This window comes from Podarcis muralis, chromosome 5, assembly GCF_964188315.1.
Source record: "Podarcis muralis chromosome 5, rPodMur119.hap1.1, whole genome shotgun sequence".
In the NCBI taxonomy this organism is placed as follows: Eukaryota; Metazoa; Chordata; class Lepidosauria; order Squamata; family Lacertidae; genus Podarcis; species Podarcis muralis.
In genome coordinates, this window is record NC_135659.1 from 48759481 (window position 1) to 48785669 (window position 26189).

Below are 26189 nucleotides of genomic sequence, written 5' to 3' on the forward strand. Positions count from 1 at the left end.
GGGAGGCGGGGAGAAAGGAAAAGGGGGGAGAGGGGGAAAAATTGCATCCATCCGCCATGAATAGGCCACAAAATGGCTCCAGTCATTTTCACCAATGAAAAGCAAATGGTGAGTAGAAGAGAGAGACGATCGAGACGCGCTCGATATTGTTTTCTCGCGGGTTATTTTGTGCGTGTGTTTTGGGGGTATCTTCGCTCCGCAGCCGGCCTGCCAATGGGCCTGGATTAGGAAGCCTTGCCTCAGAGAAGAGGGATGGGAGGCGGCCAGAGAAGTAATAGAAATACATACATATATATAGAAATCCCCGCGCCATTCCCAGACTCTGAGGTCGCTCTTGTGCGCACGTGTGCATATACATATATATGCACACACACACACACACGCCCTACACACTGAGGAAGGGACGAAAGCAGGATGAAATAAAGTATTTTCACTTTATTTCTTTGCCCGCTCGCTGCCTCGCCTTTCCACTGCAAAACCCCTGGATGTTCTCAGGTTAGCTAATGAAACGAGCCAGCTATCCGTCAGGGCAGTTGCTGTTCGGCTGCTTTTGCTATCTGGGAGTTGTTGTTATTTTAAAAATTCTCTATTTTCCTTTGTGCCGGAGCCCGTTCCCACCCAGCAAACGGCCTGCTGTGAGTCCAGAAGCAAATGCGGAATAAACTGGAAGCGGGAGGCGGCTGGCTCCGTGCGAACCCGGTCCCGCATTCTCTGCACGTCTGCTCCCCGGCACGCGTGTACAGAAGACTGCAGCTGGACTTTATCCCTGTTACTGTAGATAGCCAGCACTAAGAAGCTCAGGCTTGGCCCTGTATTTTAAGGCGGGGAAAATGTCTACGGTGGTGCCCGCGGATCGGGAAAACAAAAGAAGCCAAGCCTGTCCGCAGGCGGCAAACCGAGTTAGCCGGCGGATTCAGGCGCTCAGACCCCAGGATTCAGACTCGTTTCCCGCTTCTCGTCGCCTCTCTTTTCCCCCGAGATACTTGGATTTGCAGGGATGGAAATGAAATGCGTTTTTTGCGCGGAGAGGTGCGAGGTATTAATAGGAGAGGGATGGGAAGCGTCCAGGAAAGACGGCCTGCCTGAGAAGGCGCAGAATCTCTCTTAAGCGGATACCCAAGTGCGTGGCAGCCTAACAGGCCGCGAAGAGAAGGCTTGGGCGGCCCTCTGTGCGTTGTTGTCCATGTTTTTCACGAGAAAGCTTAAGATTTGGGAACAGACAAGGTGGATTCTTTAAGAAAGCTCATTTGGAGCAGTGCAATTATTATTATTATTATTTTATGATTGTTATTTATTAACTTAAAACAGAACCTATTTGCAGATGGGCAATATTTCAGAGGGTGGGAATTTCGTTTCTCCCAATTCAGATGCTGTCAAGATCTACAGTGTTACAGTATTCAGCTAATGCACGTGTGCATAAAAACAGCGGAAGGCTGAAAATGCAGCACATTTCGAACTGGAATTTGTCGCACCCTGCTCCTTCTTCGTCTTTTAGGAATTCCGATTCTGAATATTTCCTGTAAAACGGGTTCCTTAAAATAAAATTTAAATACTCCCCCCTCCCCCACATGATTTTTCACTTAAAACGGTATTTCTGAATAACATAGCCCCAAAAGCCAAGGCGAGGCGCTAGCCTGCTCAAATGTTTCCTTTCTTTTCCTTTTTTCTTTCGGTTTCCTGAAGCCAGCATGCTGGTGCATACAATCCTCTAATTCCTCGTGGTGCAAAGAATAAATAAAATAGACTATCATCTGCCTACTAATACAGGGAGCGTTGTGTGTCATACAGTAGGGCAGAAAAGTGATATATTTGCATCCATCAAAATATGTACACCACAATTATGGCATCTGCGCGCTTAGGAACTGAAAGCAAAAGAGTACATTGCATTTAGATGATGATAGATAGATAGATAGATAGATAGATAGATAGATAGATAGACGTTTGTGTGGGAATGTAGAAAGGTCGCCTAGGTCCAAATCGGGGGGCGGGGCCTTACCAACCAGCTCCTCCTCCTTCCCTCTGCGTGTATTGGCTTACACGCAAAAATTTTCCAGATCGTGTAGAAGCCGGTACTGAGGCTTCCTCCCTGTAGACGTTTCCACTCGCGCTTCCGCCCTTGATTTATTGACAGACAGATCAGGTAAACACACAAGCAGGCTGAGCGATGTCCTGATGGTGAACCCCGCATCTCGCTTGAAATGCGTGATAACTTTGTAGGAGAGGACGTCCACGGCCCCTCAAGGCTGCTAAGCTATGCTTCAGAACAGAATGACCTTTACAAGCCCATCGGCTCAGCAGCCTCTCTGCAACTGTGGCCAGACACACGGCGCAGAATATCTCAGAAGAAGGTTAGATTACTGCCACACCGGTGCGAAATTCCGCGGCCGCATTGCTGACAGGCGCAAGATGATCTGAGCATGTAAAGCTAATTCTGACACGACTGTAAAGGCTGCCAATTAGTTTCCGAGCTGAATTCAAAGTGCTGGTTCCGACCTGTAACGCTTTGTGTCACTCGGGACCCCAGTACCTCAGAGAACGCCTCTCCCCAGGTGAACCAACCCCAGCCCTGTGATCATCACGGGAGCTCTTCCTTCATGTGCCCCCTCTGAACTAGGTCTGCGGGTTGACAGCACAAGAAGGGACCTTTTCAGTGGTGGCTCCCAGTTTATAGAATGCTCTCTCCAGGGAATTGCGCCTGATGCGATTACTGGCTGTTTTTAGGAGCCAATCACGAACGTATTCCCGCCACCCGACCTTTAGCCTGGAGACTTTTAGCTATTGCGGCCCTTTTTAGTAGGTCAGTTGTGTTAGAATGCTTTTAATGTATATCGGTGTTGTTGTTGCTTTGAAACTTTATATTGGTTTTAGTTTTGCGATTACATTGTAAGTTGTTTTGAGTTTGCAGTCTGTAAAAAAGACTAATAAGTCCAATAGTAAATAAATAGTTAATGCAGCTGGATGCTACTCTAGTTTACAACTCGCGTTTAATTCAATTTAAGCTTTAAATGGTGTCCTCTGCCATCCTTATTATGCCTTAATCATCTTTTTGTACCTCTTTTATTTTGTCTTTTAAAAGCAGCCCGTGCACGTAAATTTTAAATAATTAAATTTGGCACTGGTAATTTATTGTTAGAATAAAAGGCAAGGCGAAAGAGTACCGCTCTCTTGCCTTTTGTTCTGGCATCCAGTTACCAGGGGTAGACTGCCTCCGAAATGGAAGCTCCGCAGATAACCGTTAACAGACGTCATCTTCCTCCACAAACTTGCGTCTCCTGGCCATCTCTCGATTTTGTAGCAGTGCATATGCTGCCGGTGAATTCAGTATGGTGTGTGTGCGTGTAATCCACTTCTCTCGAACGTTTCTCTCCCTATCCCCCAAACACACACATTTTCGCGTTTCATACATTTCTTTCTGGATACAGCGTGCGTACAACAAAACCCCAAACGCAGCTCACTCCTCCAGACCCTGCTAAGACGTGCGCCGGACTTTTTCCGCCACTTATCTGCAATTTGCTGGTCGCTCGCTTCTCCCGCAGTTCCGTTGTTGGGAAGACTCAAGGCTATTGGAGATCCAGGGCTTGTGTCAGGAGCAGAGCGAACAACTACCGCAGGGATCGCGGCTTCCTTCTAAGTAAGAGGAAGAGCCCCACACCTCTCCCCCACAACTATACAATGGGAAGGAAGCGTCGAAGGAAAGAAAACGATCGTTTCCTTTGCGCCCAAGAGCGAATACAAAAGGCAGGGTACAAAAACAAGCTTCTGAGTCGCACAGGAATCTTCACCAGGCCTGAAGCTGCAAATAATAATAATAAGAAAATTGTGGGTACGGGTTTTTTTGCCTGCAAAAGCATACTCGATTAGAAGGAGGGGACGGTAAGAGATAGAAGCTATCCCGTTCCTTCAGGCTTTTCACATCCCAAAATGTGGTTCGGCAAACGTAACATAAAGCGAAATTAAATTGTCATAGAATCATAGAATTGTAGAGTTGGAAGGGACACTGAAGGTCAACTAGTCTAGCCTCCTTAAATCCAGGAATCTCAACTACATGATACATGATAGATCTCATGTATCTATCTCTGCTTAAAAACCTCCGAGGAAGGAGAGTCCACTACCTCTCGTGGGAGTCTGTTCCACTGTCGAACAGCTCTTACTGTCAGAAAGTTATTTCTGCTGTTTAGTCGGGATCTTGTAGCTAGAAGCCATTGGTTCGGGCCCTAGCCTTCGGAGCAGGAGAAAACAACTTTTCCCATCCTCAGTGTGACAGCCCTTTAGATATTTGAAGATGGCTATCATATCTCCTCTCAGTCTCCTTTACCAGGCCAAACATACCAGTGGTAGAAGAGTTCTCTCTCATTGGTGAGACTGACTTCTTTGAGACAAGATTGTTTAGTGGCGTGGGGAATGGAGAGATGCGAGTGAAGCTTCCTTTCCCCTCCTTCCTGCTGGACTCCTGTGGTTACTGGTAGGAAAGGCACTTCTCACATACACATGATAATTGACGCATGAACCGGAAATCGAAACCAGGCTGCGAACCTTAACATTTCCTTCGAAACTAACCCCATCAAAATCAATTGTACTGTACTTATTTCAGACCGAGAATGCGTTTAGGATGTGAGCATTGATGTGAAATATTATGTTATGGCCCATTTGCACAGACACTCATTTTCCCCTGGCTTTCTAGTTAAATATACCCCCTACCCTGTCCAGATCTAAATATCTCTCCTCGCACCCCATTTCCTCGGCCCCATATCCGGGACGGATCCCTCCTGATCCGAGAGGCTTCTTCCTCTGCTTAAGCCGTGGCAGGAGGCAGCATCCTGGGCTAGCCCCTCCCTAAATGAAAGCCCCCTCGAGGTAGGAGGAGGAGGAAATGTGGCCTTGACAATGAGAGGGGCTTTGTGGAGGCAAGAGGCGAGGGGCTGCCGCTGCTTAACATCTGGCAGAGGCGAATTCTACCTCCTTGTACAGTATCAGAAAGTCCAATTAAAAGGAGGAAGGAGGCGGCCGGATTGGGTGGGTGCTGCTGCCGAGGCAGCTGAAAGCAAGGGAGGGGTCGTGACTGGTCAAAGATAGAGTCGTGCTATTTTGATGGCGCTTTCCTCCTTCTCCACGACGCCCCCCTCCAGCCCCCTACTCTCTCCAAAGCTGCCACCCAAAGATCTCCTCCTTCCAACCCATCCCGGCAGAGGCCGAAGGAATGGAGAGGAAAGCCCCGGTCCCAAACGGAGATTCTGACAACAAGGAAATCCTGCTGGTTTCGCGGGCGTTTAGGGCATTGTTGGTGGCGTGGTCCTTCACTGGTAGGGTTGGGCCTGGCTTGGGCAGGTCCGTCTGCCTACAAAGCCTTGAAATCGGCTTCAGATCCCTTGGTTTAAATGATGCTTTGCTGCCACAGCATACGAACTGATTAATTCCGAGCAGCAAAGCGGCAATCGCATATATAAGCCACTTGTCATATTCGCTGCTGGGTCAGCTTCAGGGTCTTTGTATTAATTCCCAACTTGGGTCGGTCCAGAGTATCAGGGATCGCCAGATCCATTATATCCCTGCTGGACTACTGAGGTCTTCAGGGAAGTCACTGTTGGGGGGGGGGGCGTCCCTGGTGGCTGGGATGATGCTCAACTTGTAACCACAGAGAGTCCTCCTGCCTTCAACGTTGCGGGGCCTAATTTTGTGCAGCTCCCTCCCAGTTTAGGCCAGACAAGTCCTTCCACCCCTGAACTTACTGAAGATTGTCGTTTTTCCTGCAGGCTTTCTAACTGAATTATGATTTTATAGTTTTAACTGGCTTTCGTCTTTTTATGATAGGTTAGGTCTCCTGCACACAGAGACAACCGCAATCAAGCGCCATACCAATCGTTGAGATAAATGATAAAATACTATCGAGTTCATGGGTCTTATGGGCTGCCGCGTAAGTCTGGGGACAGTCGGGCAGGTCTGAATGCTAGATATTCTAAACGTTCTCCATGCTATCCTTACGGGGTATAAATCCTGGGCGGGGTATAAATAATAAAAATTATTATTATTATTATTATTATTATTATTATTATTATTATTATTATTATTATTATTAAAGACCCTATGCACTAGTAGCCAAGGCGCTGGGAATCCTTCTTTATGTACTCGAGAAACTCAGTGTGGTGTTTCGACCTTCGAGGTCCACAAGCGTAGGAGTTGGGTTAGGCCACCCGCCCTTACTGGTCTTGGGCTCCCCGCGTTAGCCGCTGGCCTTGCTTGCCTTCCGACGCGCCAGTGTTCGGAGGAGAGCCCCGCTGGGTGGGCAGAGGCAACTCCTCGGCCGATCCCCGGGGGCTGTTGTGGTTTCAGTTCGCCAGCAACCAATTTAAGCCTCGGTTTTTCTATGCAGCCGAGCGAGGCGCTGACCGGATTTATGCTCGAGGCGTGAAATTAACAGCCCGCAGCTCAGCGGAGAAAGCCGGACGGGAATAATTCCGCTGCATTTAAGCGATTTAAACGAAACACCATAAAATATGGATTTCTCCAGGCCCCTTCGCCAATCAGCCCCAATATAAATTGCGTTTCAAACGCCTCTATTTCTTCGTGCTTTGTTTTCTTCTTGCTTTAAACGGGAGCCCTGAACTACTGCTTGCTTAAACGAAACCAACCCGTTCACTAACTACCGGTAACCAGGGCCGCCGGTTTGAGGCTGAAATCCTGAACATATTTCACTCGGTCCTCGGGAACCAATCTCCTTGGACTCAGAGGGACTCCGGGAAAATCACCCCAGCGATGTGTTGTGTGTGTGTGTGTATGTGTGTGTGTAGGGGGGTGGACGACGGTTCTAGGGCTGTATATTCGGAAGATAGCACCCCTTATTCTCGTGGGACTTGCTTCCAATTAAGTGCATATCGGATTGCCATATGAAAGGGCTACCTGGTCTTAAAAAAACAACCGCCCCCCCAAACCCCAAGTATTTAAGCTGAAGCTTATGCCATAATAAATTTTAGTCTTTGAGGTGCAACAGTACTCCTTTTGGGGGGGGGCGGGGAGAGGTGTCAAGATATCAGCACGGCTACTCCCTCTGCAAGTATTATGGAGATAGTTGGAAAAACCGAGTTTGGGCTTATATCTCATAGACAGCTTCCTGTTGTTTGGCGTTTCTGGATCAAACCGGAAGCCATTCCCCACCCGCGCAGCAGTCTGTGCCACCAAATAGCCTTAGAGTTCATCGCGATCCCCAGAAATCTGATGGCTGCAAAGCGATCGAGGGGGAGGGTCTCCGTTCGTTATAATGAAACTGTGTTGGCGGCGGACAGAAGAGTTGGAACTGAGACACGTTTGGTTCTGCTGATCACAATACTATCGCCGATCGGAACATTTACTTGGAGAAAGGCCTGTTGGCGTAATCGGGAGAATTAGAGTTAAAATGTGTTGTGAAGCCCAAATATTCGAATTTAACTGGCTGTGTGTGTGCGCGCGCCCCCCGGTTCGGAATAATTCATCTATTTCGTGGAGCGCTTGGAAGTTAACAAATCTGGCTCTGTTCTCAGAGCCTGGGCGCAGCCGACTTTTGGAAAGTGACTTTAATTCGAGCTTTGTTGCAGCGAGGAAGGCAAGGCAAGTGTTGGCTAGAGGGAACACTCAGGACGAGAGTCCTATAAGCCCCCCAAAGTATTATTAGTTGAAGGCATCGATATGGCTATGCAAAGTTAATTTAAAAGCTGATATCAACCCCAGAGTCGTTCGCTACTGGAGTTAACTGTCAGGGGTCCTTTACCTTTTTATCCGCAAATACACCATAACCGAATACATTAGCACTGCGATTCACTCAAGAAACACCCGAGTTTTCATTTCATTTTAATTTTGGATCGGTAGAAATAAAAAAGGAGATGGGAATCCAGTTACAGCGCTGTTTTTTTAGAGGTTATTACAGACGAATTCCTTCCTTCCTTCCTTCCTTCCTTCCTTCCTTCCTTCCTTCCTTCCTTCCTTCCTTCCTTTTCACTCTTCCATTGTGATATGATTTCTTATTACACCCCCCCCCCCATTATCCCTGGCGTTAATGTGAAATGAAAAAGTTTCTCTTCCGCGCAGGCTGCTTCAGCGAATGGTGGCGATTTTCTTTTTATTTCAGCAACAAAGATGCTTTGCGGGCTTCCCTTCGTCTCCGTCCCCTTCTCCCCACTGCACAACTCCTCCTCTTTTGGTTGACACTGTCACTCTGCCACCGTCCTCCTCTTCCACCAAACGGTAGATATCTGATCCTCCGGCCGCTCTCCCCACCCACCTCATATCTGTTAGAATGACTTCCCCGAGGCCACCCTCACTCTCTTAGGAAACGCACCCGCGCAAGACCTTTGCGCGGTATGCGCGCCCGATTGCCACGAAGTCCGAAGGGTGCGTGTGTGGAATTAAAAAGCAAAAACGAGATACGGGCAGGGCAGGCAAAGAGTTTTCCGCAAGAGGATGGAGGGCAGGTTGAAGAGAAAATCCTTTCGCTTTTCTGGGGCGCAGGGAAGTCTCAGAGCCGGAGGTTGGGGAAGGGACCGCCTTTGCTCTGCCCTCTTCTCCCGTCTTAGATTCGCGTGGGGGTCCCCGCCCGAGCTTGCCCGGCCACCGGGCCACACAAGGGCCGCGCTCTATGCGGCGCGCCTTGCTAGCCGCGCAACTGTCCTCCGCGGCTGCGGAGCGGCCCTGCGCCGGTGCCCAACCCCTCTGGGCGCCCGCTGCGCTGCCAATGACAAGCGGGCGACGTCGCTGGCGGGGAAGGCGTCGCTTTCTTTCCCGATCCTTCCTCCTCCCAGTCTTCCAGCCCTTTTTTGGGTTGGAAGCTCGTCTCGTTCGCCCTTCTCCTTTCTTCACCCTGCGCGCAATTTTCCTCCCTCGTCTCCCTCCCCATTTCATCTTCCTTCCTTCCTTCCTTCCTTCCTTCCTTCCTTCCTTCCTTCCTTCCTTCCTCCACTTTCCCTTTCTCCTCCTTTCCCTCCCCTCCCCCGGCCCCCCTCCCCGCGCGCCCCTCCCTCCCTCACGGCTCTCCTCTCCCTCTTTCTCCCCAGGATGCTGATGGAGAGGCCCCCCAGTGACCCGCCGCGGGATGCCGCGCACGGAGCCGGAGCCGCAGCGGAGGGCGTCGGCGAGCCGGACTTGGGCTTGGGCTCGGGCAGCCACAGCGTCGGCGGTGTTGGCGATCGGCGGCGCGGGGGGATGGCCCTCCCGGGGGAGCCGGCGCTGCTCAATGGGGTTGCCAAGGAGACAGGCCGGCCGCCCCCCTCCCCCGGCCCGGCGCCCCCCGCCGCGCCGGTGCCCGTGATCGAGCTGGTGCGCGCCGGGCGCCCTATAAAAGTCGCGGACGCGCCGAGCGGCGCCAGGCAGAGCCAGCGCGAGCGAGACGGAGGCAGCAGCACCACCACCAGCAGCAGCAACAGCCGAGCGCAGCGCGCCGAGCCGGCCAGCGCCCTTGCCCTCGCCCTCGCCACCGCCGCGGGCACAGGCACGGGCACGCCCCCCGCCGGCGCCAGCCTCAGCAGCAGCAGCAGCAGCAGCAACGCCAGCAGCGACGCCCGCATGGTGCAGCTCAGCCCCACGGCAGCCCCTGCGCTCCCGCTCCAGCCACCTGCGCGAGCCATGCTCTACGGCCTCGGCCCCCCGCTCAGCACCGCCAGCAGGTCCGCCGCAGCGTCGGGGGAGGGAGAGGGGGGAGGGAGGGACTTTTCTGCCTGTGCCATCCGTTCTCGGCTTGCTTTGCTTAGGGTCGCCTTTGTCATATGCCACCATTGTCGAGGATGTCCTCCGGTTTCACAGAATTGTGGAATTGGAAGGGAGCACGAGGGCCCTGCAGTGGAGGAATATTTTGCCCAGCGTAGGCTTCGAACCCACGACCTTGAGCTTAAGAGTCTCATGCTCTGGTTTGGGGGCTTTGCCTTGCCCCCACGCTTCCCCTCTCTCCTTCATTTTTCTTTTTCAAACCAACATCTTTTTCTTTCCCCGCTCTTGTTTTTTTTTTTTTTTGTCCTCTCTTCTTCTTATGCCCTCTGAGTGCCAAACCTGAGCTGTGTGGGACTGTCTGCCTTTCCCTTTTGTCCGCTTGCCATAGAGAGAATTGATTTTTTGCCGTACTTGCTACGAAATTAATAGTCACCACCTTCGTCTCTCTGGTGGATCGCCTGTTCTCTATTGACAATCAAATTCAGTGGCCCCTCTGTATACGTCATTTTCTAAGCCACAATTATGCATCATTTTAAAAATGCCAGGTCTTTTTTTTTTTAATGCCATTTGTTAAGTGTACGGGCTAGAACTGTAAAACAGGCTGTACCGTGAAATGCCATTGAACTAACTAGCATTACTAACTAGCAGACGTTGATAGCCTTAAAGTAACAAAGGTAATGATAGCGCTCTGGATCCCTCTCCCACCCTCCCTCGCCGAGAAATTGTCTACAGTGGAATAGATCAAAAACATTTCCTCCCAGGGATTATTCTGAGTGTTTAATCAATGTGTTGCCTCCATTAGTTAGGAAATTGTTGAGGTTCCTTTTCACTGCCTGCAGAAATGCAATGCAGTTTAATCGCAATTCATATGTATATTCTCTGTCATGCCAGGGCCAAGCCTTCTTTGAGGTTAGTAGATGCTTCCACAATGATTCCCCCCCCCCCCCCCGGTTACACAAATCCTTTAACCCTGGTAAGCATCCCTTGGGCTTAAAAAAAGGTGCTGCAAAGTATACCTTAATTCTTCCATTAGAAGCACTCTGAAAGTGCTTCAGGCCCGTGTGTAATACATCTGAATCCTAAAAGCATCTTCTTTAGAAGGTGAATGGGTTTCAGGGGAACTTACATCCAAATAAATGTGCTTAGAATTGCAGCTCAAGGTTTCTCAGTGTGTGTGATGAGCATCTGTAATATGTGCATATATGTGCAATGTTATGAATGCTCATCACACAATGCCCTCCTTTCCCACACTCACACTCTCTCTGCATATGCTCAGCTGAATGGAAGTACATTCAAAGACTGCCCAGTGTCTTCAGCAGAGATCTGCCTTGCAGTACTGTACTCTCTCTCCTCATTTTGTCCTGTATTCTGCCTCTTGCTTTGCAGTGGTTTCTTTGGAGAGCCAGATAACTTCTCAATGTACAGCAACAACCGAGTGAAAAGAAGACCGTCCCCCTATGAAGTGGAGCTCTCTGATGGTGAGGAAGCTTTTTAAATTTGAGAGTCTCAAGAACTGTGATCTGCTAGTTAATTTCCTGTTATTTTTGTGCTGGCAGGGGGACGGGGGATGGACAGATTATGATCTACAGGTGGAACTTGCAACGAAACGTTGCAATAGCGGTCCTTCTGCTCAGCCTTCCAGCCAGCCACACCTCCTGTCATGCTTCCTTTACTCCACAGCATTCCATAGCCATTCAGCATGCTGAGTTCTGCCTGGGCTGTTGTCCTGCTTTCAGGTTTTCTTCCCCCCTCCAAATGATTTTTGTACCTAGCAAACATTGAGGTTCTCCCAAGCCTGCTATCACTTCCCTCTTGTATGTGGATGGTGTGTCATTTTGGCGACTTAGGGATCTGCATTTGGTGAATATACGATGCCTAAGTACATAAATCGGAGGTAATTAACATGGTTGTCAGACTCCAACTCCCATCAGCCCCAGCCAGCATGACTAATGGCCAGAAATGATGGGAGCTATAGTCCAACAGCACCTGGTGTTGGCTTCATAGTGGTGATGATGATGGTGACAATAGCAATAATGAGAAAATGTTGGGATGAAACCAATTGGGTGGTGTTCATTAAAGTTTTACTCAGAGCAGATCCATTGAAATGAATAGGCATGACTAAGTTAGGTCCATTAAGTTCAGTGGTTCTTCTACTCTGAGTAAAGCTTAGTTGATGACCACCCTAGGAGGGAGAAGACAATATTTGCCTACTACATTGCCCTGGTCCTGTATTTATTCATGTATTTAGGCAATATGCACTAAGCAAAACCAGTTTTTGGAAATCAAAGGACTGTAGCCATCAGTGTTAGATGGGATTTGAGGTGGTGAGGCCTTTGGACCTCCAGCTGGGTCATGTGCCCAGATGTTCTGGAGCTTTCAGGGCTGGACTTGGGTGCAGAAGCCCAGGGCCTCAATCAGCAGAACAAGAAGGAGGGTCCTCTAAAGCAGCAGGTCTGGCTTACCACATTTTGAAGTAATACACAATATTGCAGCTGTGAAAAGTGCAAATTCCATGGGATTGAAAATAAAGCTGCCAATATTGTGATGCTGTTATAGGAACCTATTGTGTCCAGTTCTGGCTACCTTACCTCAAAATGGATATTATGCAGCTGGAAAAAGAATAATGAAAGGACAGCCAAAACGATCACAGGACTGGAGGAAGGGTTACAACACCTGAGACTTTCTTTGTTAAAACAAAAAAAAGATGAGTAAGACAGGTAGCAGGATAGAGGTGTGTATGGTGTGGAGAAAGTGGAGAGAGAGAAGTCACGCTCCCTCTCTCTTCATCCCCTGAAACTGAATGTTGGAAGGTTCAGGGCAGACAAAACAATGTACTTGATAGAGCCTCATTGAACTATGACACTTGCTTCCACAAGAGGCATCGATGGGCACCAACATGGATGGCTTCAAAACAGGATTAGACAAATTCATGGAGGAGAGGGCTTATCAGTGGCTGCTACTGATGCCTATGTTCTACCTCCACTATCAGAGAAGGCATATGCCTCTGAGTACCAGTTGCTGGAAACTATGTATGTATATATACTGGCCTTGAAGTTCATGGAATAATTTAAAAGTTGCCCATGAGCAAAAGGTTGATTTTAGGCTTCTTTACACCTGAACCATGTGAAGCATCAGTGTATACTTGACTGGCGAGATGTTCCTTCTTGGTTTATATATACCGAGGACATGAACTTAAGACCCAGAAGTACGATTAGCCTGTCTGAACTGTGTATAAACTGGGCATGCGTTCTTGTAATCACGAAGCTGAACACAGCCCCATCAAAACAAAAAAAATTCCTTCCAGTAGCACCTTAAAGACCAACTAAGTTAGTTCTTGGTATGAGCTTTCGTGTGCATGCACACTTCTTCAGATACACTGAAACAGAAGTTGCCAGATCCTTCTATATAGTGAGAAGGTGGGGAGGGGTATTACTCAGAGGGGGGTGGGAATGGGTGATTGGCAGATAGCTGTGATGAGCCTGTTGACAACTCTTAACGACTGCAATAGGTCTTACAGGAAAAAGCAAGGGGTGAGAAGGTGAAAAATGGCTTCTGGCAACTTCTGTTTCAGTGTATCTGAAGAAGTGTGCATGCACACGAAAGCTCATACCAAGAACTAACTTAGTTGGTCTTTAAGGTGCTACTGGAAGGAATTTTTTTTGTTTTGACTATGGCAGACCAACACGGCTACCTATCTGTAACAGCCCCATCAGTCATGTCCAGATTCTCGACAGCCCTTTTGTAGCCTTAGGTAGGCAGCAATATGACAAAGAGGATTTGCCTTAGTGGGGCACAACTTTTGCAGGTCGAGAATCAAAGAAGCCAAAGTGAGGATGCAGAGCAGGTTTTATTGATGTGGGATAAGGACATGAAGTAGAAACTTTGTTAAATACCCCTGGAACTAATTCCATGAATGGGACACATGCTGTCACCCATACCTGATTTGTTCAAGAACTGTTATGGAGAAATTGGGTTAATATGACCATAGCAGCCTGATAATCCCAGGGTAATTAACTGGCAAAATGCCATTTGGAGGTCAAAACTCCTTCCCAGTGAGAGGTCGCCACTTACAGAACATGGTGAGGATTTGTAATGTATTTCAAAGCAATAGAAATATCTAGTGGTCATGATCTTGCCGCTTTTTCAATCATTTATGTTTAAATTAGGGATCAAACAAAACTAAAAGAAAATCACCTGAAAAGATTGAAATATATCTCCCCCCTTTTAATATTATATTTTAAATATCAGATTTGACATTTCCTCCATCCATATTGGCAAAGTGGTTGCTTGCTTGCTAGCTATGCTGCTTTACATATGCTTAGTAATCCTCAATATTCACATTAACAGTCGTGCTGGCTCTATTAATGAGTCCATTTTTATATTTCATCAAACATTTGACTTTGTCTGTTGCTAGCTCAGTTGTTCAACTATTGATATTTCCACAATTTATAGAAGGACTGGATATAATTTGGATGCCTCATTGAAAAGACACAGGGACAAGCTATTTGACATGACAATGCAGCTGGACTAATCTTAAATTGTGGATTTCCTCAATTTAAGATTAGTCTTGCCTCACCATCTTCAGTAGGTTTGCAAGGATCCTCTGTCTTTTAAATGAGAGTTATCCTGTGGCAGTGAGGGACTTAGCTTCTGCCAATGTGTTCATTTAGACCAAACCAACAATTTACATGGAACTGCTGCCACACTGGTTCTAGAGCAGCCCTCATTGAGGCAAACACGTAAAGTGGGGACATGCAGAGGCATAGCCCATCTAACTTAGTATTGACAAGTACACGGACTGACAGCATCTCTCCAGGGTTTCAGATAGGGGTCTCCTCCAGCTCTTCCTGGGGATTGAACCTGAGACCTTCTGCATGCAAAGCAGATGCTCTGCCACTGAGCCACAACCCTGGGTTGGGAGGCTGCTGGAAAAGCAGTACAATGAATCCACACGCTATTAAATTATTTTTACAGGCGTTTTCAAAAACTGGGATTAATTTTGTGATGGATTAACTCTGTGTGGTATTTCTGTGGTTCTGTCACCTGAGCAAGCAAAGAAAACAAAGCAGAGAACGATCAACCCCGATGAGCCCTAAGTCTACAGAAGCCCAAACCAACAATGATCCTAATATATTTGATTTAATCCATTATAAATGCAGTTTTGCATTATGTCAAGGGTGGCCTGTGGGCTGCTTTGACCTCTGGGGGACCTCTCCAAGGGCCTCGTGCCAGTGACCTAAAAAGTGTGGGGGTGATCAAGAGGCTGCCCTACATTCACACCCACTCCCACACACACCGCTGAGGTTGGGTGGGATTTGAAACCATGACCCTAGATAGCAATCTCAGGACAATTTTCCACGACTGAACACAATTTTCCCTGTACCCTCCTTCTTTTCACCCCTCTACAGCAGAAACCTATGGCGGGTACTCCTCCATGCGACAGCAGAGTCCCAATGCTGGTGAGGACATCATCATTATTTTTTGTTCCATTGCTGCTGCCAAATTCTCAGGGGCCATAGGGAAGAACTTGGGGGAGGGGAGCTGGGCTTTTGGTGAACTACCCCTGCTTTACGTCCTCAAAGGCAAGACTTGAGAAGTATTTTTAGTCCAAAAGATGTGCACCAGTCAACTGGCAAAACGCCAACTTGTTCAGGGACACTAAGGTAGACCTTTGTGATCTCTGTGATGTGGTAGATTGGATGTGGTACACTGATGGGACCAGGACTAAAAAGTTGGATTTGTATCTGTGGGATGAGAGTTTATATTCCATCTTATTTATGAACTGAGATTACTTCGGATGTGCCTGCAACACATGACTTTCTCCAAGGCCAGGTAAGATGGTTGGGGTTCCTGGAGCAGTTCCCCAAACAGAGACCCTCTTTCACCCCAAAATAAATGCATGAAATCAAGTCCACAGGATAAGGCTTCTGGTATATTAAAGAAGGTGGGGAATCTTTTTGGCTCAGTGGGCCAGATCACTATCTAGCTGCAACCCAATGGATCAACTTTGACAGTTGGGTGTGGCTAGTTGGGAATGGCTTTGCAGGCCAAACTGAGATCCTTGCTGACCCACCCTAGTTAAGTCTGTGGTCCAGAGATTCTCTACTGTTGCTGCAGTAGGTTGATCTGAAGTATAAGGTCTGGGGGTCTCTACAGTCGAAGAGTTTTTAGGGCTTAGTGCTTAGTTCAGCTATCAAAACTCAGGATATAAAATTTAGATTGGCAGATCAATTTGGATATTCTAGATTTTTATTTCTATTTTTTTAAAAAAAGAAGTTTTGCTCATGGGTTGCGAAAAATATCCTCTCAGTTTGAGCGCTTCAGTGGAAGTAGATGTAATATTTGTTTTCTCAGTCATGACATGTTCTTAAGATAAGCCCTCAATATTTTTAAGCCATGCATAAATGGATCTGGAACAGGGCCAGTTTCCAGTTTTACTGCCACTCTTCTTGTCATGAAAACTGTTAGGCAGGTGGAGCTCCTTCTGTTGAACCTCCTGCAAGGAGGGATTTATAATCTGTATATGCACAAGGGCACAAGGATCTCAAATACAGGGTCGCCATATTCCTAAAAGTTAAAATCCGGAAAAGTTGTTGACCTTTGGGGAGCATCTTCAAAAAAGAAAAAAGTGTTTTTAAAGCATTTTTTTTAAAAAAATATTGCTCTAGTTGCCATACATCTGGGTTCCCCCAACATTTGGCCGATTCTGTGAAAATCCACCCAGACGCCATTTTGGCAGTCCAATTCCTGGACATATGGCAGCCCTACTCAGTTAGGCACCTCCTGGATTCCCAGGTCCTAAGAAATCCTTGACACATGTCTGCTTTTCTCTGCAATTGCCCATCTCTACCCCTAGTAAAGAGACAAACTATGTAATTTTGTATGCAGAGATGGATGCACTGGGCTATTTCTTCCTTGCAACATATACACCAGGAAGCTGGTCCTTGCAGAAGCACCCAGGCATATGTACAGGGTGGTCTGCTGGGGGAGAAGACAGCCACTCCAGGTTTCAAAATAATTGTATATTAAGTGTGGATTGTCAGGCGGGAATTGGCTCTTGGTGTGACTAAAAGCAGAGTGTCTGTGAGCATGTGAAGAATTGTTTTCCTTAAGCATCAATTCATCTCAATCCAGGCTTGGTGTCAGCACCAGGCCACTGCCGAGGCCCCAGTACTGCATCAGAGGTCACTGACAGTGACGTCTGCCCTGAATTTGGCATTTTAAAATTTCCCACAATGCTGCCAATATAGCCTGACAACCACCATTTTGTGATTCCTTTAGTGGCTCATGACAATGTTCTGTCAGGAGCACTGTGTGAAATTTAAAATGGAGCCTCCTAGCAGGATGTCATTGCCACCACGTAAGTCTGCAGTGCCCACTAATGTAGAAGACCTGCCGGAGGGCAATTTGCAGAGTGCTCCTTGAGTCCTAGAGTTGACCCTGTCTCTGTCAGTTCCATTCACCTGGGACAAAGGCTTCTGGATCAGAGGGCAGGGGATCCATTGATCAGTTTTTTTGCCTTAGTGCTTATCCCTTTGCAAACTGAGAACCAAAGCCAGCTTTGAGCAACAGCGTCCTCCCCTTAATACCTATCGATTCAGATTTCCCTATTGCAACAGTTGACCTCATTACATCTCCAGCCCCCTGACTTGAAGAGACCCTTGATACTTGACTGCCCAGTCAGTCCAGTTACCCTTCACCACTGCCACCAGTGCTGCTCATTAAAAAAAAATGCCAAATTCATGCTGAAGTAAACAATGCCTATTAAGTCAAGTATGTGTAATCTCCTTCCTCTGCACAGTGCATAATTCATGCAGAATATAAGGGTAAACATTGCTTATGGAAAAGACAGGGGAATGACACTTGCTACTGCCTTCTGCTGTAACATGTGGTGATTCTTGCTCTTATGCACAGGGTTTTCCTGGTCAGCTGGGTTGGCATCGGGAAGGAAATTCCCCCCGCGGCACATTGGCAGACACCGGGGCTTTTTCGCCTTCCTCTGGAGCATTGAGCAGGATCATCTGTTAGGATCAGGTGGGCGTATCCCACACGATCAATTTCCTGCTTCGATTGTTGGGTGGACTAACTTGTGGGGAACTGCTGGGTCCTAGGCCCCTTTCCCTTGGGAGGTGACTGCCGACGGGCTTTGCACTCAACTAAATCCACATTATTATTTTTAAAATTCTGCTAAAATTGAGTATGTGCAAATTGCTGGAAATGGGTTGTGAATTAAAGTTATTGGTCTATATCCATGGCGGTTTTGCACTAGTGGAAATCACCTCTGTTTGCCCAAGATGATTTTTACTGTTCTCCAGGAGAAGCTGGTCTGTTTCAAGGAATGGGGCAATGCCCCATCAGCCCAAGTCGACCCTTAGTCAGCTCCTACCTGCCTGCCATCTTTTGTATAGTGAGTCCAGAGATGGGCAGTGTTGGTTGTCAGCTTCCTCCTCCTTACTCTCAGGTGGACTCTACACACACACAAAAAAAACACACTGTGAAAATGCTTTTAAAAAGTTTTGAAAAATACATTGAATTTGGCATAGCTCACTTTCGCCCTCTAGTGTCACATTTGTATATTGCACTTCACAACACATTTAAAATGTTTTATTTGCATCTGTATAGCTGAGTCCTCAGTGTCACCATTATGGAACTCAGCAATGAGGAGGATGGGGCAAAACTAGAATTAGTTGGCTCTGCCTGTTATTGGGCATGGTTCCACCTACTGTGAGCCACTCTGCCTTCTGCCTTACCAGTCTCAATGGGCACCTCAACTGATCTCTCCTACCCACTGCAACCCAGGTGTCCCCTGAAAAGTTGCTTCTGATGGTTAGGAGACCCTCCTGATCAGTATGGAATATGAACCAGAGGGTTGCAGTAGATGGAGGTCTTTTGTGTACGTGTGACAAAAATTAGGGGCCCTGCCTTGCACAAGCAGAAGCTTTTTTTCACTGGAACAAAGCCAACTTGGGATGCATTCTGTACCAAGTTCTCTTTCTCTCTCTCTCTCTTGGCCCCCTCCTCAACACTGGGCCTCAGTTATAAGAGTGTTTGGTGGATCTTAAGGACCTCAATACACATAGCATGTGTCATATCATGAACACCAGACTATCCAACTGGGTGTTATGAGTTTTTGTAAGATGAAACCATTCACAGTCTGCATAATATTTGTTTGTTTGTCTCATTTATATCCCATCTTTCCCTCAAGGAACTCAAGGTGGCATATAGCTTTCCTGCCTCCCCAGCATATCCTCACAACTACCCTGTGAGGTCGCTTAGGCTAAGAGACAGTAACTGACCCAATGTTGAAAAGTGTCAATTTAGCACCCACCACCACCACCATGCTATAGATGATAGATAGATAGATAGATAGATAGATAGATAGATACATAGATAGATAGATAGATAGATAGATAGATAGATAGATAGATGATAGATATAGATAGATATAGGAGATAGTGTCTCCCTGAAGTGCTGTATGTATATTCCTTTCTGTTAAGGATTCTCTGATTAGTAGCTAGCCAAGTTGCACTGTGGGATGAGGCCTCAGGTTATGTTGCTGCAGAAGAGATTGGGTTGAAATACAAACTGATTATAATTTGTGTCACACCTTATGAGAAGAAAGAATTGGGCACCTGTCTAATTTCTGTCTCCCGTTCCAGTGATGAAAAGTGTACCTGGCTGGCTCTGCCAAGATATCTACAGATTGTACTGTAGGAATGAAGGAGAAATCCAGTTTTTATGCAACCTTATCTAATTCACACTTCTGAAAAAATACACAAACTGAAACATGGCTGTCCTTCAAAATTTGCATACAGAGAAATGTATTTTAGGGGAAATGTACAGTAAAATGCTGAGTAATTTTTGTGAGATTTTTTAATTCAAAAAATTGCAAACTAATGCAGAAATATGGTGAACTGAATTCAAGATGGGAAAAATGAGAGATTCATCCATCCCTACTTGAAAGCCACACTTTAATAAGTTGTTTTGATGTGTTCGTGTTACTGTTTCCCCATGAATTCTGTCACTGCTAAACTTGCATTTCTCTTTATTTTTAGGTCCTCACACAAAGGTGGTCCGTCGAATATTCACAAATAGCCGGGAGAGGTGGAGGCAGCAGAATGTCAATGGAGCTTTTGCTGAGCTCCGCAAGCTCATCCCAACTCACCCACCTGACAAAAAGCTGAGCAAGAATGAAATCTTACGCCTAGCTATGAAATACATCAATTTCTTGGCCAAGCTGCTCAATGACCAGGAAGAAGAAGGAAACCAAAGGGGAAAAGTCAGCAAAGAGAGTGGCCTCGTGCAAGAGGACCTTCTTCAGGACATGTTGTCTCCAAACTCAAGCTGTGGAAGCTCATTAGATGGAGCAGGAAGCCCAGACAGTTTCACAGAAGAACATGAACCATTAGACCCCAAGCAGCACACAAGAGCTCTCCACCATTCTATTCTTCCCATTGAAAACAGTGCGCAGCGATGATGAACCTGCAAAGAGGCACAGGCAGGCCCTTGAATACATGGTATCTGGAATTTATGCATGTCCTTCACCCCCCCTCCTCTTGAAAAGAAAATGGGTACTTCCCAAGTTTTCCTGTTGGCTTGAACAAGAGAGCTGCATAACAAAACACAGATGGATCAAGTGCATCTTCACTGACAGAGCATTGATGGCCTGGGAGGATTGTCTTGTTAACTCTGTGTTTTTGAAAGAGTTTAACACTCAAAGGTGGAAATATGCAGCCATCTCATCTTGTATTCATACAAGGTTTAAAAGGGATTGGCCTGACACTCTGTCCTTCTGCAGAGTTATCACTGTTTCACTATTGTGTTGCCCCTCGTTCCCTGTCATCTGTTCCAAGCATCTTCCATAACATTGTGCATCCGTGTGGCCATGAAAGCCCTTAAAAACCATCCTTGCAGTGTGGTTTTTCTCCAACTCACTTTGAGAAAATGTATGCAACTTGTCTGCCTTCACTCAAGAGCTTTGCCTTTCTTATGGAAGAAAGGAAATAATCCCTTGCGAAGGAACAGCTGACTTTGTGTTGTGGGTTTCTCTGAAATTTTTTTAAAAAAATTAAATCTAGCTCAGTTTTGGGTTGTTTGAGGTCTTGTATTTATGATGGTGGAAATCTTTTTGTTTAATTCCAACCTGCAGTATCTGTTGAACTAAAAAGGTACATCAGTGAGGGTTTGTTTCCCAACGCCTGACATTTCATCACAATGATGATTTCTTCTAACCTGGGTGAGCAACAGGTTAGTTCTTGGAGTTCTTACCTTGGGGTTTCCTGGTTTTATTTTTCCTGAAACAAGTGCGACGAGAAATTGTGGGTGTATGTAAATATATATTTATATACAAAACTGGTATAAACAATGCTTCAGTAATGCACTTTGATTTGTTTGGATTTACTTACGTAAAAGTCAGGGGTCACATGAGCCACTAGGAGCTTCTCCTGCACAAGATCTGTGTAAATGAATGGGAGTTGCACAAAAACATATCCATGAACCATATTCGTGGTTGATGCTGTTGGTCATCAGAGTCAGGTTCTTGCTGGGAATGGCAAATGGCCAACTGTGCTATGTGCCAGACATGCTAAGGGTGCCTCCAGATGGCGTATTCACCCTGATTTGCTTGTGGTGAGGCTAGACAGCGTATCAGTGCATTCCCCCTATCACAGGTGGGTAGCTGTGTTGGTCTGCCATAGTTGAAACAAAATAAAAAAATTCCTTCCAGTAGCACCTTGGAGACCAACTAAGTTTGTTATTGGTACGAGCTTTCGCATGCATGCACACTTCTTCAGATACCTATGCATGCACACGAAAGCTCGTACCAATAACAAACTTAGTTGGTCTCTAAGGTGCTACTGGAAGGAATTGTTTTATTTTGTTCCCCCTATCACTTATTGCAAAAAGTCCAATATTTGGGGGTTTGTTGCACAAGACCTCCCAAGCAACTATAGTTGTGCAGCCTGCATTTCTCAGTATGTGATTGAATCAAACCCCAAAATAGCGACAGTCTGGAAGTGCCCTAGGAGACTTTGCAGTAGAAGCCCCAGGAGGACAATGCTCAGGGGGTACTATTCTCAGAAGTTGCGGGGAGCCAGAGCTGGTGTGCATTCTGTTGTGCAACATAGCCCTGTGATGTTATTTTTCCGATATCATGTGAGCTCTTTCCTGGGCATTTCCCCAATGCCAGTACTTTGTTCAAAACCTCTTCCAACTACCCCCCATCAGAATCTACCCAACTCTCTGCAATCTCACCAAACCACCAATAAAGCCTATGACAGTGTTTGAGAAATACTTTGAGCTTTGAAGGTTACAGGCAATGATTCTGTGGCGATTGCAGATCCAGGAAGTTTTTACACTTCTCAGGGCCAATTCATATACTGTACTGCATGTTCAAGACGAGCGTAGGAGATCTTCTAAGTGTGCGGATAAAAATGTAGCATGTGAATGTGCACAAAGCAACATGTTTGCCAGCACACCCATAATTCTAGGATGCACATTGGGAAGCTATAGTTGCTAAGACTGCTTCTGTTTTATGCACTCTCTGTAGCTACAGCAGTTTTACAGGTTCAAGGCACGATTCAGAAAACCCTGGGTGCTTCCATAACTGAAGGACAGAGCTTTGCAAACAAATGGAAGTCTACCCTTAATGGAGAAGGCCTTTTGGGTTTCTGTCTTAAGTCTTGTTTTATTTTTTAAATAAACATCTCATAGATATCCAAACAGCTTTACAGAAGGCTTTTGTTTTTAATGCCAAAGGGTTTCTGATTTTGAGGATTTGTGTTTTTTGGTGAAAGTTAAAGTATTTCTCTTTTGGACGATGTGCTTGCTTATGCATATGCGTGTGGACTTCATTTCCTCATTATCCCATTAACAGCCAAATGTATTTGTAGAGGTGGAATAAATAGCTTGCTAAACACTGCTTGTAAAAGTTTCTGTTTAAACAGTTGTTATGAACAGGAAGCATTGGCAGAAATCCATAGATAGGAAATGGAATCTGAAAGTCAGATTAAATGAACTGCAAAGCACCAGATTCTGAGTTTTGGGATGTCATCCTAACACACACATACTAGGGAGTAATCCTCATTGAACACATGGGGTTTACTTCTGAGTTAATACATATAGGATTGAGCTCTTAGTGTGTTTCATTCATTCACTAGTCCTGCACAGCCACCGTAGGTCAATTTTTGGGCATGTTCATCAGCCCCACATTTACTTTCTCCTATTTCAGTCTTTACAGTCTCTTTTCCTAGGTTGATAGTTAACTAGGAAATGGGATACAGCCTTCTCTAGTCTTTTGACCAATGAAAACTGTGGCATAGAGCTGCCTGTTCCTAAATAAATATGACTGGATTTCATAGAACTGCTAAAAAACAGGAGTGGCTCACCCGGTGAGTGGAGCTGCAGAAAGAGCCTCCTAGGACCAGTGTCACTGCTGCCACGTACTGTGTGGCATGAGGCCAGGGCTGTGTGGACACTCCAGTGGGAGCCTCTGCACAGCCCTGACCTTGCCACTGATTCATCTAGCCCACCCCAGTAATCATCAGTGAGGCCCCTGCCTCTGTCCCACCAGGCAAGCCCCTGAGATACCGCCTTCTGTTTTCTGAGGAAATGAACATTAACTATTGCTATGTTAAAATGTCTGTATGTATGTTTGTGTTGAGAGGTATATTATATGGAGAAGTATTTTCAAGTGAAAACGTTAAAAAAATAAATCCCAGTTTTTGGTATTATTGTTCTAGAGCCCCAAATGGTCTTGTTTGGTTTAGACTTGGCTTCACCCTTAGGCATGTCAGTTGGCTTTGGGAGATGTTAGCATAGATTTAATAAAGTTCAGACGCCCCCTCCCCAGCCACTTCCACTTCAGAATTAACTTCTGCAACTGATATTCCACAGGGGACAAATTCCTCTGACTTCACAATATTGTAGGTAAATGTTTGTGTGCGTCTAAAGAACTGTGCTCGGGGAAGTTGTGTGAGGAGCTCTTTAACCTCATTCCACGTCTTGCATTCTCTAGACCTCCACACCATTTCCGTGGAGCTCAATACCAGCCCTTACCATGGGTTAACATTCAACTGCTCCAAGTAAGTGATCCGTCCCCTTATGCTCTTGGTGGTACTGTCACTCTGCAAAAGTGTGGCGTGTCTCCCCTGAGCTGTTGAAGTAACCTATATTGTGTGAGTTTTCACACAGTCTTCCGCAAAGGTGTTATGCGGGCAGTGTTGCATTTCCTAATGATAAAAATCCAAATGTACATTGTTTGATTTCATGTACACATTGACTTTCACATTCTCCCATTGAGACATTATAGGCAATGGGGTGTGTATGTTGAAGAAATTCCTCACTCCCAGGCTGCTTCCAATAGTCAGTGGCTTGCTACTGTTTCACAGCAGAGATGAGTGCAAACTGTTGTTTCATGTACTAAAATAGCAACTGAACTCATCTGATCAGTGAATGTCTGAGCTCGCCATCAATGTGAATCTATTTGGTACATTTCACTGGATTTGCAAAAAATTAATAATAACGATGGCAGCTCAAGTCTGTGAACCACTAAGCCTAATGCAGCTCACCAGTTGATTTATTGAGACCCTGGTGAACTGTTATACATGTATGCCATCTCAATAAACCGATTTTTTTTCCTGCTTTCCTCACTGCTCATAAAAAAATAGCTGGTGCTCAACTTTCTGGGTCCTGTCCCTCACCTAGATATTTTATATGTGGGAAATAAGGTAAAATAATGTGGTGTGAATTTCTTCAGACATGCAGAATGCCACTTTAGGTTGGATCCAGACTAAGGTGAGTTTAGGTTCTATTGTAATCAACAGAATTAAACTAATGATGACTTGTCCCATAGATTGTAATGGGAATGAAAAGTGCAGTCTTCTGCATGTCTGTTCAGATGTAAGCCCATTGAGTTCAATGGGATCTGCTTCCAGTTAAAGGCTGTAGCTATAGTGAAACGAGCTTAGTATGCACCTAACCTTCTGTGTTTAACTTGGACAACAGCAATCTTGCATTCCTTTGTAATGCCTCATAGAGTTCCAGGTCATGGAAGAAAACAACAATATGGTATCTATTTCTATGATAATTATAAATGTGAAGTGTCAGGGAGGGACTAAGAGTGAGAACAATAAGTAATTCTACACCTGAGTCGGAGATTATCATGTAGCCAGTGAAGGTGGGGCAGGAGGAGGAGGTCTGGGTGAGAATGGAGGAAAGAATCACTGTGCCTGATCTTGAGTTTTGAGATGTGAATGGCCTATTGGGATGTTGATCAATAGTATTGCCCCTCTAGTTAAACAGATGTCAGACTGTCTCTAGGTCACAGGATCCAGCCTTTGGTCTCTCTCCCTCTGCTTACCTTGCTTTCCCTGCATCACACGTCATCTGAATAGTGCTGGTGTAACTGGGAGGGTCACTACGGATCGATGTAAGCTGCTTACATCTCAATTTCTTTAGTGGGTTCTGTTGCCCAGAAATTGGGGAGAATAAAATGTTAGGTGCTTTCCACACATCCCATGCATTACTCACACTCTTCGACTGTTTTAATCCATATGAGAGAATGGTACAACTCATATCTTTTCAGCACAGTACAATTTCAGTATATCTGAGGTCTGTTCATGTGTACTTTAAATTGTGATTGGAATGGTACAACTCTGCTTCCCCATGCCTCTTCTCTCTTGCCTGCTCTGTGTCTTGGTGTATATAACACCCACAAAATTTAGGTTCCGAAGAAGCAGCACTTTCAAGTCAGTGTCGTACTGTGTGATGGATTCTTTTTGCCCCTTTTTGTTGTTGTTTTCCCCCCTGCATTTTACAGCAGAAGTAAAGTATAACCAGACTTGGTACATTTTTATTCTGATTACCTTTGTAAAAGCCCACAAGGTGATGTGCTACTTTGAAAACACATTTGTTGTAATGTGTATGTATATATATATATAAATATATATATAATGACTATATGAAGGATATTTCTAAATAAAGGTTTAAAAAAATGACAACACCGTCTCCATGCCATCTTCTTTTGCCAAAGATTTTACTGTACTTCCACATAATCCAGATTATTTGAACAAGTCTGTTAGGAAGGACTGCAAAGCATACTTGGAGTGGTTGGGTTGGGATATTGGTATAAAAATATCTGTTTGGTTTTGCTGGGTCTGGTTGTGACTGATAATAAAAACAGGCAATGCCTCACCTATAGGCTAGAGAAAAATAGCCAAGTGATTTAGTTCTGTGCTTGCCCACACCCTTGTTACAGAACTTTCACTTACCATGAAAGGAAGAACTTGGTTTGGTGCCTGGGGAATGCTATGGTGCCCGCTGAGAGACTACTATCTCAAGAAGGGATGCCTTTCTGAATTTGACAGATGAAGCTCCTTCACTAGGAGCTTGATGGCTCACGTGTTTGCTGAATTTATACTGCGTTTATACCTGATACCTGTTTAAGTGCATTAGTCATGATGACTGATAAATACTATCTCCAGAGTCAGAGGCATCACCAGTTGCTGGGGAAAAGAATGGATGAC

The 26189-nt window shown here is 45.9% G+C and overlaps 1 protein-coding gene across 3 annotated transcripts; it reads left to right on the forward strand.

Annotated features, from left to right (window-relative positions):
* TAL1 (TAL bHLH transcription factor 1, erythroid differentiation factor) lies at window positions 1–25664 on the forward strand. Of its 3 annotated transcripts, none has more exons than XM_077928753.1 (5): window positions 1–108; window positions 9018–9626; window positions 11053–11144; window positions 15075–15125; window positions 19722–25664. In XM_077928753.1, exons 1-5 carry the CDS (start codon window positions 95–97, stop codon window positions 20141–20143), a joined length of 1188 nt encoding a protein of 395 aa, XP_077784879.1. In that variant the 5' UTR covers window positions 1–94; the 3' UTR covers window positions 20144–25664. The 3 variants fall into 3 exon arrangements, with proteins under 3 accessions (XP_077784879.1, XP_077784880.1, XP_028589389.2); XM_077928754.1 differs by having other exon boundaries at window positions 15078–15125; XM_028733556.2 differs by lacking the exon at window positions 15075–15125.
* The last annotated feature ends 525 nt before the right edge of the window (window positions 25665–26189 follow it).